This window comes from Pelmatolapia mariae, linkage group LG3_W (assembly GCF_036321145.2).
Source record: "Pelmatolapia mariae isolate MD_Pm_ZW linkage group LG3_W, Pm_UMD_F_2, whole genome shotgun sequence".
Taxonomy (NCBI): Eukaryota; Metazoa; Chordata; class Actinopteri; order Cichliformes; family Cichlidae; genus Pelmatolapia; species Pelmatolapia mariae.
This window is the reverse complement of record NC_086229.1, coordinates 45,587,943-45,602,124: the sequence shown is the minus strand read 5'-3', so window position 1 is coordinate 45,602,124 and position 14,182 is coordinate 45,587,943. Positions and strand designations below refer to the sequence as shown.

At 38.9% G+C, this 14,182-nt stretch overlaps 2 protein-coding genes across 11 annotated transcripts; both read right to left on the bottom strand.

Annotated features, from left to right (window-relative positions):
- Positions 1-1,133: 1,133 nt before the first annotated feature.
- On the bottom strand, positions 1,134-3,863 carry LOC134616615 (myelin-oligodendrocyte glycoprotein-like). 2 transcript variants are annotated; one of them, XM_063461522.1, is made up of 5 exons: positions 3,763-3,863; positions 2,590-2,967; positions 2,215-2,295; positions 1,663-1,778; positions 1,134-1,569 (listed from the first exon to the last, which is right to left on the bottom strand). In XM_063461522.1, exons 1-5 carry the CDS (start codon positions 3,848-3,850, stop codon positions 1,546-1,548), a joined length of 687 nt encoding a protein of 228 aa, XP_063317592.1. In that variant the 5' UTR covers positions 3,851-3,863; the 3' UTR covers positions 1,134-1,545. The 2 variants fall into 2 exon arrangements, with proteins under 2 accessions (XP_063317592.1, XP_063317604.1); XM_063461534.1 differs by having other exon boundaries at positions 1,663-1,706.
- Positions 3,864-5,494: 1,631 nt separating this feature from the next.
- On the bottom strand, positions 5,495-13,513 carry LOC134624500 (myelin-oligodendrocyte glycoprotein-like). 9 transcript variants are annotated; one of them, XM_063469486.1, is made up of 5 exons: positions 12,974-13,088; positions 11,688-12,065; positions 11,436-11,516; positions 10,861-10,982; positions 5,495-6,391 (listed from the first exon to the last, which is right to left on the bottom strand). In XM_063469486.1, the coding sequence occupies exons 1-4, from the start codon at positions 13,053-13,055 to the stop codon at positions 10,876-10,878; spliced, it is 648 nt and encodes a 215-aa protein (XP_063325556.1). In that variant the 5' UTR covers positions 13,056-13,088; the 3' UTR covers positions 5,495-6,391; positions 10,861-10,875. The 9 variants fall into 9 exon arrangements, 8 of the variants coding, with proteins under 8 accessions (XP_063325556.1, XP_063325559.1, XP_063325555.1 ...); XM_063469489.1 differs by having other exon boundaries at positions 5,495-6,239; XM_063469485.1 differs by having other exon boundaries at positions 10,867-10,982.
- Between the last annotated feature and the right edge of the window lie 669 nt (positions 13,514-14,182).

Below are 14,182 nucleotides of genomic sequence, written 5' to 3'. Positions count from 1 at the left end.
AAATCCTGATAAATGTGTTTTTGTAATATCTTTATACTTTGGTACAGACATACATTATAGCAAAAAGCAGCCTCTGCTGTACCGTCCTTAAACAAAATATTCTAAAAACCCCACTGTAAAATAATCCTGACCTCAAAACAAAAAGCACCATGACTGATGCTTTTGCCACTGTGCTCAGTGACGTCTCTGACGTAAATAACAACACAGCTGAACTCCACAGATCATCGCTGCTAAGGATAAAAAGAGGACTTTACAGCTCACACAATGAACAAATTCTTCCTTATAAAGAAAATTTAAGTTTGATGACATCCAAATCCTTAAAACTTAAACCAAAACGATGTACTTGAGACAATAATCAGTGAGTCTGTGTGTGGCAATTATGAACTTTCATAATTACAAAACAAACAGATGGAAAAACACCTGCAGCTCCAGGCTGTGGTTAGAAAAAATACCTAGTGTCCAAACATGTTTACATCCTACCTGCTGTAGTCACTTCAAGGCAAAAGGCGTTGGAAATCTTAGCTCTCTGTAGAATACATGCAGACTGCTAGATGTGGTACAGTTCTTAAACAGGCTGACTTCTTATTATCTAAACAAGTTTGGCCCTCAGGTTTTAGTCTGAATATTTATGGGTTAAAACAGAGAAAGACAACCATTCTTGCCTATGGGCAGCTTAAAATCACCATTTAACCTAAACCCACTGACTTCATGTCTTTGGACCGTGGGAGGAAGCTGGAGTACCCGGGGAGAACCCACATAGACATGGGAAGAACATGCAAACCTCACAAAGGGCCCGGCCAGATGATGAATTCAAAACCAGGAGTTTCCTGCTGTGAGGAAACAGTACTAACCCCCATGACACCATAAGGCAGGATTCAGGGTCAGCTAACCTTAAGTTTCAAGTCTTATTGTCATGTACAGATAAACAGTGTAGCCACATTTACCCATAATGAAACTCTTTGGCTCGTGCTCCTCAGCTTTACATGAGCATATAGAAGTGTGCAGTTAAATTAAGAAGAAAATAACAGAAAATACCAGTAATAATAATGGTAAAGAGAAAAAAAGTATTAAATATTTAGTGAATTTAAGACAAGTTGGTATTTACAGGTTGTGCAAAACTTGTGCAATGAGCATTTAAGTGGCATTAGTTGAAGTGACAGTGTGTAAAGTCCTGTAATTGTAGTGAGTGTGTAATGATGTGTATAGAATGCCAGCAGTTCAAAAGCCTGATGGCTTGAGTGTAAAAACTGTCTCTGTATCTGGTAGTGCGGGTCTGGATGGCCCTGAATCACCTGCTGGATGGCAGGAGTTTGAAAAGTCTGTGGCTGGGGTGGCTGGGATCAGAGAGGATCCGCTGCGTCTTCCTCATGCAACGGCTGGCAGTTCAGTCCTGGTGATGCGCTGTGCTGATCTCACCACCCTCAGCAGAGCTTTGCTGTCAAGCCCTAGCTAGGTCATAAAGCTATGTCTCAAGCCCTAGCTATTAAAAGGGAACGTGTTACGCCTAATCTTAAAAGTAGAGAGGTGGTTCCATGAGCAAGGCACCTAGATAGGAGGTCCTTTCTCGAGCTGGAGTAAAGAAAGAAAATAAATATTTTTTAACAACAATGTCCTTTCACTTCCATCCTTCAGCCATGAGGTAAATGCATAAGATCAGCATACTTCTGTTTTTCGATGCTTTGACTCAGTGAACCAGCGTCCTGCGACTGCGACACAGAGCAGAATAAAAACACAGAAAACCACAAGTGGGATCAGTCGGCTCCGATGGGACAAAGCACCTGCCAAACAGAGATGAGATCTACTGTACGACACAACATGAATGTCACATTTATTAAACTATCAAGCACAGAAGTTGCATGAAGTTACATAACAGTGAAATAAAGTTAGAATTACTGAAATATCAGTCCTGATGGTCACTTTAATACCACAAGTCCCAGAATTCTCAGGGCAGCAAACATGACTTTGCCAAAACCCACAAGAGAATAACTGATACATTTACTGCTTCACAGAAATAAATAAAGAAATCTACAGAGCTGCCCCCAGGATATTACACTACACTTCCTGCATGTGCTTCAAAATAAAAGCTTCTCACGTTAAACATTTTGAGGACCACACAGAGAGGCTGCCATCAGTGAGAGAAAACCACATCATAAAGGTGATTTAGATCAATTTTAAGACTTTTTAATTGTCTTGATTTGTTCCTCGTGTTCTCACCTTTACTGTGAAACTCGTCCATCGGCTCAGGAGTTTGGAGAGTTTCAGGATGCAGTGGTGTCTCTGTTGTCATAGTTTCAGCTGAATATAAGATTGTAAGAACATTTAATTATTTACAATAAAATAATATCCAGAAGTCTTTAAGGAGCAACACCAAAAAAAGTTGTTGATAAAATAACCCAAGCACACCGGTCTTTAAAGCAAGTTTGAAACCAAACAACAAAAATCTTTTCAGTCTAACTCACCAACGATGAACAATTGAAAACTTAGCCGAGATATCTAAAGTCAGTGGTCTCATAGGTTTATGATCCTATTCAAAAAATGTAAGCCTAAGATGAAAAATCTTTAATAAATGATTTTATCACTCTAACTCACCAACAATCAGATGAACAATTGAAGACTTTGTTTGACTCTTTAACTTTGGGATGAAACATCTGTATCTTCCTTCATCTTCTTGTGTCACATTAGTGATTCTTAGTGAGATGTTTCCTTCTCTCAGGCCGTCTGTGAACAACGCCGTCCTCCCGATGTACGATGGGATTTTCATGTCGGGGACCTCTCGGGCGTCTCTGTAAAGATGAACATATTCCACTCGACTCAGACGGTCGTTGGGGTCAGGACGACGATCGGGCCTCGACCACTCCAACGTCAACCTCGCCACATTAAACTTTGGCTCCACGTGACACGGCAGGATGACATCATCACCTGGAGCGGCCACGATAGCCTGAAGTGATCCGACCACATGAAACTGACCTGAGGAGGAGAAATAAATAAACACTTCCTGCTGAAAACCAAGTCTGACGTTTTCAAAAATGTCTTCCTTTCTCATCAAACACTTCCCAGTGCAATAAAAAAAAATGTTAATACCAACTTTTCAGCACCTCTACACCTGTGTCTATAAAAACAAACATTAATAAAATAAATCCTTTTCACAGCTAATTGGCACCACCATCCCAGAATAACTGTGAGAAAGTTTTTTTTAGCTACAGATTTTAAAATAAATGATTGAATTAAATTAGTAAACATCTTTCAACCGACGCAGACCCTAGTGAAATGCTCAGTCAGGGCAGAACAAAAATAATTACTCGTTTCTACTTTAGTCAAGACAACTGTGCAGTTTAAACTGGTTCTAATGATAGCAGTGACTATTTTAGGGCTTTGGGGCTAATTTCTCAACATAAACTATGAGCCAAATAACCACAGAGTATCAGAGACTATTTTTTATTAACTACTCATCATACACAGCACATAGGACCATATAGGGATTGCCTTGGTGCAGTATTTATAGAGGTGACTAATTTACATTTGAGTACAGCGTCCGCTTTTTTTTTACAGGGTGAAACATCTGCCAGAGTAACAGGCTGCTGCTACATCATCACTGAGTTTATCATTTTCATTAAATGATATTTGTAGCTGAATCAAGTTTAATAGTTTGCATCGTTGACACGCTGACGTGTATAAACACATTCACAGCGCATCGGAAACGCCACAAAATATAACGTCAATTAAAGCTTAAACAAAACTACTCATATGGCAGAGCAATCTTACCTTCAACGGGTGTGAGACCGAAAAGCAGCATAAAGATGAGCTTTAAAGCTGAGAGAGACACACTGAACCTAAACTCTGCTACATCCATCTACAGTGAGTGTGAGACAGACACTGACTGACAGCAGCTGATAAATACCAGTCTGTCTACTCTCTCTCCCTCCGCCCACTTCGCACACATTTAGAGTCGTAATTTTTTTTGTCCCAGGCCCCCACTGCCCCCTGTATTTACCTGTTTCCAGGTGCCATTAATAATAATAATAATAATAATAATAATAATAATAATAATAATAATAATAATAATAACACAAGATCACATAAATGTTAGCAGGGAATTTTAGTGCCAGAAAAACAGGAGGTTTTCTGTAACAGTAAAGGAAGCCTGAAAAACACCAAGTCAAGTGACGGGAAATTCCTATTAATTACTGTCTGCTTGTTTACAGTAAACAGTAAAATTTTAACAGCCCGCAAAAATCAAAAGCAGCAGTTAGTTCATCTTTATTTCGATTTTTAATTAACCTGCAGTTCAAGAGCGCGGGCAAATAAAATGACAAATATTTACAAATCCCACCAAGAGTTGCACAAAAGCTGAATGACAGAGAAGGAGCAGCTCACCTGTTCAGACAGGAGCTTAATTAGCTGATCGTTACCACCATTCTCTTCATGGAGACGAGAAAAAATTATAAAACAGCTTGTTTTCTTCAGTAACACGTTCAGTAACATGAAGGAAGGAAGAGCTTCATGTGCAGCTCTGAGTCTGAAAGTGAAAGTAAAATAAGAAGCAGAGCAGTGCTTCATGCTGACGTGCGTTTAGTTTCCGTTTTTTCTACTCCCGCTTTTAAACATGTTTTTAAGTTTTAGTGATTCTAACTGTGTTTCCAGCGTAATAATCTTAATCCATACACGTATTAATTCTCTTTACATCTTATCCGGTTCAGGGACCTGGTTCAGGGATATTTAGAGAGAGGGTGGATGGAGTAAAGCCGGAGACACAAGAGTGAAAGGTCTACACACCTACACCTACACTGTAGTGGGTAGGTGTAGATACTCACGGCCAAAAGTCAAAGAAACCATTCAGTGTAAACGATTCAAACCAACGACCTTTTTTGGTGCGATGCAACACTCTTAAAGACCACCTTTAAAAGAACCTAATTCCTGTCAATGACTGCATCATGGACATTTTGCATGATGTCATATTTCTGCACATTTAAATGTCATTATATTTTTAGGTTAATTACCAGAAGTGCATGGTCAACTGCCGCCTGGATGTGAGGCTCCTTTCCATTGGAGGATTTTCCACATAAGCGAGAAGTAAAGATTAAAGTAATGTTGTAAAACACCGTGTGACATCCCAATACAGTCAGAGTCTAATTGCTAATTAGCCAATATTAGCCAAAATACTTTATTAATCCCCCTGGAAATAAGGTGGTCACAGTTGCTCCAAGACTGAACTGTAACTAAGTAAACAAAATTAAATTATTAATGCAATATTTTTACAAAGTTACAGAAATATAATAAAAACATATCTACAAAATATAATTAAAAAAAAAACTCAAAAAATACAGATAGCTCTAATTATAAATATCTCAGTGTGTCAGACAAAATTAAATATATATAGGCAACACTGAGGTGCCCGTCTTTTTATACTGATGGATGTGATCTAGAAATGATTTAGAAAACCTGACATTTCTTCAGACATGTATTATGTACACAGTAAAAGCATTTGGTCATCAAACATTTCTTCACATTTATTTAGACTGATCCTGAGTTTCCAGGACTTCTGAGGATCCTTCAGAGTATTTATTTGGACATTCTGTGTTTTTTCACTTATTTTCCATCCAGTCCTTTTACCATTTTCAGAGGATTGCTTTTTTTCAAGCCACTTTAACCTGTGAATTATTCACGCATAAAAGAGACACGAATTGGTGTTGTAACACCAATAACAGACAATTGGTAAAGAACCCATTTAAAGTGTGTCTTTAGCCATTTTGCTACCAGCAGTCTGTCACCAAAACACATCATTAGTCCCAGTTTCTTTACGTAGATCTAAAAAAAATGCCACAGATAACAGTTTGATAGAGATTAAACAATATTTTTCTCCAACAAGTTGATTCCCAAAAACACAAGGGTTGCATAAAATAGAGAGTCCTTCATAGTGTTCTGCTCACCCCAAAAGACCTCAGCCTGCCCAGCAGATGGAGCTGATTTTGGTCCAACTTGTAGAGAGCATGAGTGTTGTGTGACCAGTCCAGTTTATTGTTAAGGTGAACACCCAGGAATATGTATGTGTCGACCGCCTCAATGTCCAAACTCTGACAGTTCCTCCAGATTGTTGCCCTCAGATACACATTCAATAATGGCTTTATCATCTGACAACTACTCGCAGACTGTGGTCTGTTGGCAAGGTTGTCGAGGTGATGTCCAGTCCTGTTCCTTACAGCTTCTCCCTCAGCAGTGCCTGTTGGATTGTGTTGAAGGGACTGGAGAAGACAAAAGTGAAGTGACTAGATGCAGGAATGACATATAGAGTGATTGGTGACGGGGGAGGTGGGGGAGTGGAAAGTGTGGAGCAGCCTCAGGTGGTGTGAAGAGAGGGCAGAGTCACAGATGTGGGTGGGGGAGAAAGTGGGACCTGAATTAAAACATATGAAAAACAGATTACATTTATCCACCCACTCACTCGTCCTGATGGAGGATGACTCGCCTAACCTCAAACCCTTACTATAACCCATTCACCACCATGGTCCAAAGAACCACACTCCTGTCAATGAGTGCATCATGGAAATTTTTTAGGATGTCACATTACTGTATTCTTTAATGAAATATTTAACATATTTAATGTAAATACTGATTTTATTATGTGTAATAATGAGAAGTGACACAGGGAAAAAGTATTGAACACATGAAGACCGGGACACCTAAAAGGGCATGGAAAGTCATGACACCAGCTGAAATGTATCACTAATTAAAAAGTAATCCTGCTACTTAATATACATTAATATCAGCTGCTTTCATCCCTATAAAAATGTATCATTAGCAAGGTGCCACACAATAAACATCACATGATGGGTAAAACCAATGAAGAGCTTTACAGCCTTATTGCAAAACATGTGTGAAACGTACTGATGGCATTGGTTATTGAAGAATTTCTAAACTACTGAAGGTTCCAGTGAGCACTGTCGGGCCCATAATCTAGAAGTGGAAAGAACATCATTTTACCATACTCGGTGCTCCCCACAAGATTTCAGACAGAGGAGTGAAAAGAATGATCAGAAGAGTTGTCCAAGAGCCAAAGACCACTTGTGGAGAGCTACAGAAAGACCTGGACTCAGCAGGTACAGTTGTTTCAAAGAAAACAAGTAATGCACTCAACCATGACCATGTCCTTAGTTAGCCAGCTGTATCTATATGTACAGTACTACATAAAAGACAGGGTCATCAAAACCCATTTCATCTGACAGATTACAGATGGCACTCACACCAATGGAGTGAGTGCCATCTGTAAAACACAGCGGAGAATCATGGAACAAGGCAGCCAAGTTCCAATGAAGAGCTTTGAATTTCTTTCAAGAAGCCTGGAAAACTATTCCTGAAGATAGCGTGGTGGAATTTCAGCATTTCTTGTCTAAGAGAAACCAGGCTATGTTTTTTGTTGTTGTTGTTTTTTTTTTGAAAAGAAAAAGTAATCACACCAAATATTCACTTCCAAAATGAATAGAATTTACCTTATACTTTGTAGGATTTTATTGCACTCATGTCAATAAATCACTGCATCTCTTTCCAATTTTTCCCAGCAAAACAAAAACAAATGAGACCTTTGCACACCACTGTGTATGCACTTTAGCAGAAATAGGTCAAAATTATTGAGTATCTGGGTCGACCTTCAGGTGTTGTTTTGTTAATGTTGATGTTTCTGTGTGTCATAATTAGCCTCATCAAAGAGAGGTGGAGTAAAGATTTTCAAAGATCTCATCGGCTTTCAGTACTGGATTGAATTCAGTCATGGGCATCATTAACAAAAAGAAAAGTTTATAACTGTTTGAAATGAAAGTTGGTGCTCACAGAATTTCAGTAACCTTACTGTAACAGTGATTTACAGTAAGGCCGCAGTAATTAGTGTTGCTAGTAAGTTGTTGACAGGATTTCCCCTTTTTTACTGTGAGACCAGATGAAAGGTTGATCTGCTTCACACATGGCGATGCAGCCTGCCTCGTTTCTTTGTGGGCAGCTAAAAGTTTAGAGTTCACAGCTTGGTTGAGACAAAGATTTGAGATTAGTGCAGCTCACTTGTAATCTACAGGTTGCTGGTTAGAGTCCCTGTTCAGATCTCTCTGAGATGACTGTTTTTGTACATGATCTCTGACAAGAAAAAACTACTCATGAATAAACTAATATTTAAAATCACTCCTTTGTTCCAGCGCACAGCAGTCACTGCGGGAGTCAATATCGGCACATGTAGGAAAAATTCGCTTGTGGCAGCGGACATCTGTGCCAACCATATACAGTTAGTACATACAATGTAAGAGCAGGTTTGAACAATGTGTTTGTGAGGCACTTCAGATCAATGAGAGGAATCTGAAGGAGGATCAATACGTCACATGTGTAAGGCAAAGTATTCTGGTATTGTTTGAGACTGTGTGGGTGAATGCGTGTGAGCTCTTGAACCCAATGTGACCCTGTGTGAAACCTTTGTGCTACATCTCTGACTATATAGTCTTGTCAATGTGCCCACAGGAATTTTGTTTTTCCAGCGGGCTGTGTTAGAAATGTTTGTTTAAAAAAAAATTCGGGGCAGACTGTGGGCTGCTCACCCGATCATACCTTAACAAACAGTAGGCTTTCTTATGTTTTCTGTGCTGCCCCCACCCCCCCACAGGCTGAACAAAACCAAATATTTTCCTTTCTTGAGTGGAAGGATACCCATGTAAACAGAAACTGCAAAATCTATATATAGGCTAGAGTACTTCCTTTGTCTATAAATATAATGGAAAATCATTTGCTGTGATTTTTAGTACAACAGAGAGTTATTATATATATCCAGATATTCTTTGTATTCTTAAATAAAACTTAAAACCTCAAACAGACTTTGGGTCGAAGGCGGTGGCTGTCACGGTCTGTGGTTATTGTTTATTATTTGCCCTGTTTGGTTCTCAGTTTTACATTTTTCAGTATCTTGAGTCTCGCCTATTAGCTTCAGTTCACGATTTATCCCGTTATGATTGTGGTTTAGGTTTATTTGTCTCATTATTTTAATTTTAATTTTTTTTTTTTGGGGGGGGAGACAAAATTAGAAAACATCAGTTTTATTAAGTAAAAAAATAAATAAAAATAAATTAATTAATATAAATAAATAATAATAAAAAATAATAATAATAAGGTGAGGTGACAGAGCATTGGGAGGTAAATCTTGTCCTTCAGTAAAAGTATCCTCCAATAACAGCTGAGATTTCACTTTTAGTGAAACTTAAATCTGTAATACGTTTTTTACTTCAGTAGAGGCATAAATGAAAGCGTAAATCAGCCCCTGGTGTACTGCTGTTGGATGAAGCACTGCTGTCATGCTGAGCTAATCTAAAAAAACGGCTCAGGTCGGCATGTTGTCATGTGGATGACCTTTGTGTGAATTGAACAACATTGCTGACCTCTGATGATAACACAACAACACAACTATTATTATGTGATTTTAAGGCTGAATTAGTTGGAAAGTGCAAGTTAACAAAAGGGTTCAAACTATAAAAATCAGTGTTTCAAAGAGAAGACCTGCTTTTCTTTAAGAGCCATTTTTAAATTGAATAAGGCCTAAAACAACAGAACTATATATATTCCTTCTGTAAGAATGAAGCAGAAAGTTGAGCTTGATAAAACAATCAGTATGTCAGAGTGACAGTTAGGAACTTTAACAAAACAAACACATGGAAAGCACCTTTAGCTCCAAGCTGTCCCGAAAGACAAAATAAATACCTACAATCACATCACAGCAAACATGTTTACATTAGTTCAACCTGATCTAATACTGCTGTAGTCCGCTCCCCAAAGGGCAGAATAAGGTAAGACTTCACCCATAACACAAAACAGAGTGCAAATATTCACTCATATCTCCTCAAAATACAAGATGACTTTAAGAGGTTCTTAAACAGGTTCATTTTCTTAGTATCTAAACTAGCATTTCATGTTCCCACAAGCTACAAACAAAGTTCAAACTAACGCAGGTATAAATGCAAGAACATTTAAAGCACTTCAGATCTAGTTCTCATGAAAGGACATCCGATAAGACTTAAGTGTTTCTTTGTAAATAACCTCACATGCAAGAGAATTTATATGTGAGGTTATTAAGATTTGATCAAAGTCTCACAAAACAATTTCAGTCTTAGTGCTGCAGTACAACCATATACTTCACAGTTGTGACACAAATTATTCTTATGTTTGCCAGAGGTCGACTTTGACTCAAATAATGGATGTTATTTCTGTGGTTAAACCCTTTGGAAGTCACCAGACCAGTCATACAATCTCAGGCATCATCACAGGGATTAAAGGTAGAATTCAGGTCCAAACAAACTGCAGGACATCATGAAATTCACCTGCTGCAGGCCCACTGTGCCCACAGGAGGCTGGGAAAGTTCTTCGGCTCCTCAAACAAATAAGAAACATCTCAAAGTAAGTAAGAAGTTGGCACTTTCTCCTCTCTTAATGTTTCCAATGTGCCCATGAGCAAGGCATCAAAATTGTAGGTCCTCACGCTTTTGAAGTTTGATCCCAGAAGTTAACTTTGGCACCAATGATGGTTGTTGTTTAAGTATTTTAACTGTCTTGTTTAAACCAGGGGTTCAGCATGACTCCAAACAAATTACAGGACATTGTGAAATCCTCCTGCTGCAGATCTGCTGTGTCGACATGAGGCTGGAAAAATCAATGCTTTTAATTAACGTTCAAGTAAAGTGGGTGATGCCTCTGTTAATGTTTCCAGTGCGTCTAATAGTAAGGCACCTACAAAGCTGCACTCGCAAGCTGGAGTAACAAAGAACAGACACACAAACAGTTTTTCTTAATTTCCATCCTTCAGCCATGAGGTAAATGCATAAATATTTACGATTTAAGACTTACACATACTTCTGTTTTTCAATGCTTCAACTCAGTGAACTGGCCTCCTGCGACTGCGACACAGAGCAGAATAAAAACACAGAAAACCACAAGTGGGATCAGTCGGCTCCGACGGGACAAACCACCTGCCAGGAAAAACCAAACAGAGATGAGATCTACTGTAAGACACAACATGACATGTTTTGACATGACATGTCATATTTATTAAACTATCAAGCACAGAAGTTACATGAAGTTACATCACAGTGAAATAAAGTTAGAATTACTGAGATATCAGTCCTGATGGTCACTTTAATACCACAAGTCCCAGAATTCTTAGGGCAGCAAACATGACTTTGTCAAAAACCACAAGAGAATAACTGATACATTTACTGCTTCACAGAAATAAATAAAGAGATCTACAGAGCTGCCCCCAGGATATTACACTACATGTGCTTCAAAATAAAAGCTGCTCACGTTAAACATTTTGAGGACCACACAGAGAGGCTGCCATCAGTGAGAGAAAACCACATCATAAAGGTGATTTAGATCCATTTTAAGACTTTTTAATTGTCTTGATTTGTTCCTCATGTTCTCACCTTTACTGTGAAACTCGTCCATCGGCTCAGGAGTTTGGAGAGTTTCAGGATGCAGTGGTGTCTCTGTTGTCATAGTTTCAGCTGAATATAAGATTGTAAGAACAGAAGATTTGAAATTATTTACAATAAAATAATATCCAGAAGTTTTTAAGGAGCAACACCAAAATAAGTTGTTGGTAAAATAACCCAAGCACACCGGTCTTTAAAGCAAGTTTGAAACCAAACAATAAAAATCTTTTCAGTCTGACTCACCAACAATCAGACGAACAACTGAAAACCTTGTTTGACTCTTTAACTTTGGGATGAAACATCTGTATCTTCCTTCATCTTCTTGTGCCACATTAGTGATTCTTAGTGAGATGTTTCCTTCTCTCAGGCCGTCTGTGAACAACGCCGTCCTCCCGAAGTACGATGGGATTTTCATGTCGGGGACCTCGTGGGCATCTCTGTAAAGATGAACATATTCCACTCGACTCAGACGGTCGTTGGGGTCAGGACGACGATCGGGCCTCGACCACTCCACCGTCAACCTCGCCACGTTAAACTTTGGCTCCACGTGACACGGCAGGATGACATCATCACCTGGAGTGGCCACGATAGGTTGAAGTGATCCGACCACATTAAACTGACCTGAGGAGGAGAAATAAATAAACACATCCTGCTTAAAAATTCAAGTATTTTCAAATAATAATTTACTGGTGTTGTCCTTACAAAAATAAATAAATATAAAACGATATCTATGAATTTATACTCAATTTTAAACACTTCTAACTTCATAAAAAGGTTATGAAGAGCAAATTTTATTTCATTTACGAAAAAAGTAGCCACGTCACAGCTTCAGACAAAAGTGACAGAGCTCACCACACAGTGAGCTCAGTGTAGTCTTTTGACCTTCTCCCTGACAGAAAAAGGCCTTAAACCCAACAAATACATGTCCTCAAATAAGTACAATAGTAGAGTGTCAGCAGAAATACTGTGTATTAATTGAGAATGGGAGGACAAATGAACCAAGCTCATGTATGCATTTAAAGCCTGGTGGGGCTTGGGATTACATTGTCTGTGGTCACCTCTTGGCTGAAAGAACCCATTTTTCCCACACACAACACCCGTTGTAAAGGCTTCAGTTATAATGGCATACCAAGCCATTACATGAGTTGACTGATTGTTTTGCTTTTCCATCATCTTCCATCACAAGTCATGCAGTATAATTTAGTTCACAACTGTTGAACACAATCTAACAGTTTATATAGAAACAGAAACACCACCAGGACATTAACATCTGGATTTTATTCATATTAAAGTCTTTACTAGTTTGACTGTGTTTCTCCTTAACACTGCCAACATCCACCACACAACACACTAAATTACCACTGAGTTTCATCATTGTTTTAAATTACTTTGTTAAATTAAATGTTGCATATATATTACTGTATCCATACATACAGGAATGGTTCACATTAGAATATAAATCTCGTTTAGTTAGATCATCAAACCCAACTACATGTGCGAGCCATCATATGTATAGCTTTATAGCTTACCTTCAAGAGACACGATGGGGAAAAGCAACAACAAGAACGTGAATATAGTAGAAACACTGACACTTGACTCTTCTGTGTCCATCTTCGACAGGAACAAACTACGTGACTGCAGAGCAGCTGGTGAATGACCGGTTTGTGGGCATGTCGTAACTAATCACCGTCTCACAAAGGTTGAGTCTTTGGGCAATGAGTCAGCTGCCTGCCAACATTATGTCACACGTCGACGTGTTTTCAGGTTAAACATAACCGTTCCGTGAGAATAAAGTCATTTTAATGTTACTTTTAAAGAGAGGTTTGGGGTGCTGTAATATTTTAGCCAATGCGTGGAAGATGTTAGGCATTCAGACAGAAGCGGTTTGAATCCAGGAAGCGCTCGTTCTCATTAATGATCAAACAGTATTGTAGATCAGAGCAGAAGCGGCTCACCTTTTCAGTCAGAAGCTTCATTAGCTGATCGCGACCATCGGGTTCTTTATCGAGGGGAGAGCACTTTATGAAAAACAGTAGTGATGGTCCGCCTGAAGCTGACGCATCGGTGCGTGTGTGTGCAACGGTGTGCAAGGGAGAGAGAAAGACGAGAAGGAGGGAGTGGCTTATGTTTCCCTTTCAGGTTATACTTCTTTTTAAAAAATACATTATTATTATTATTATTATTATTATTATTATTATTATTATACTTTCATGTTTCCATACATACTCATGTCTTTTTTTCTCCATTTTCGTCTGCTTGTCCAATTCAGGTTTTGGGAGGGTGGAGTGGTGGAGCCTATAGCAACTATCATAGTGCTTAGAGGTGAATTACACACACTTAAATGCCTTCCTACTCTACTGTCTAGTCCTCCTCCACCTGATCTCCTAACAGTGATGAGAATAACTTTTCTTCCAGTCCTCTGCTTCCTGGACAGCGGTAAGGACTTTTAACATATGGTCATCATTTCTAAAGCTCCATTGTTGGGTCACTAACACCTGAGACATGACACCAACAGTAATCGTGTATGTAATAACAGAGAGAGGGAACAGAAAGGTGAAACCTTAGAATAGGACAAACTGGCTTTTGAGAAGTCTGGGCTGGAACAAAATGCCAACATCCAAAGTCAATTATAAGAAGTGCTGTGTAAGGTGGGGCTCTGAAGTTGTGCGATTTGAGTTCCCAGGCACAAACTGCAGTGTGTGCAGGGACTCATCAGCTCATCGACAAAGGCTTTCCTG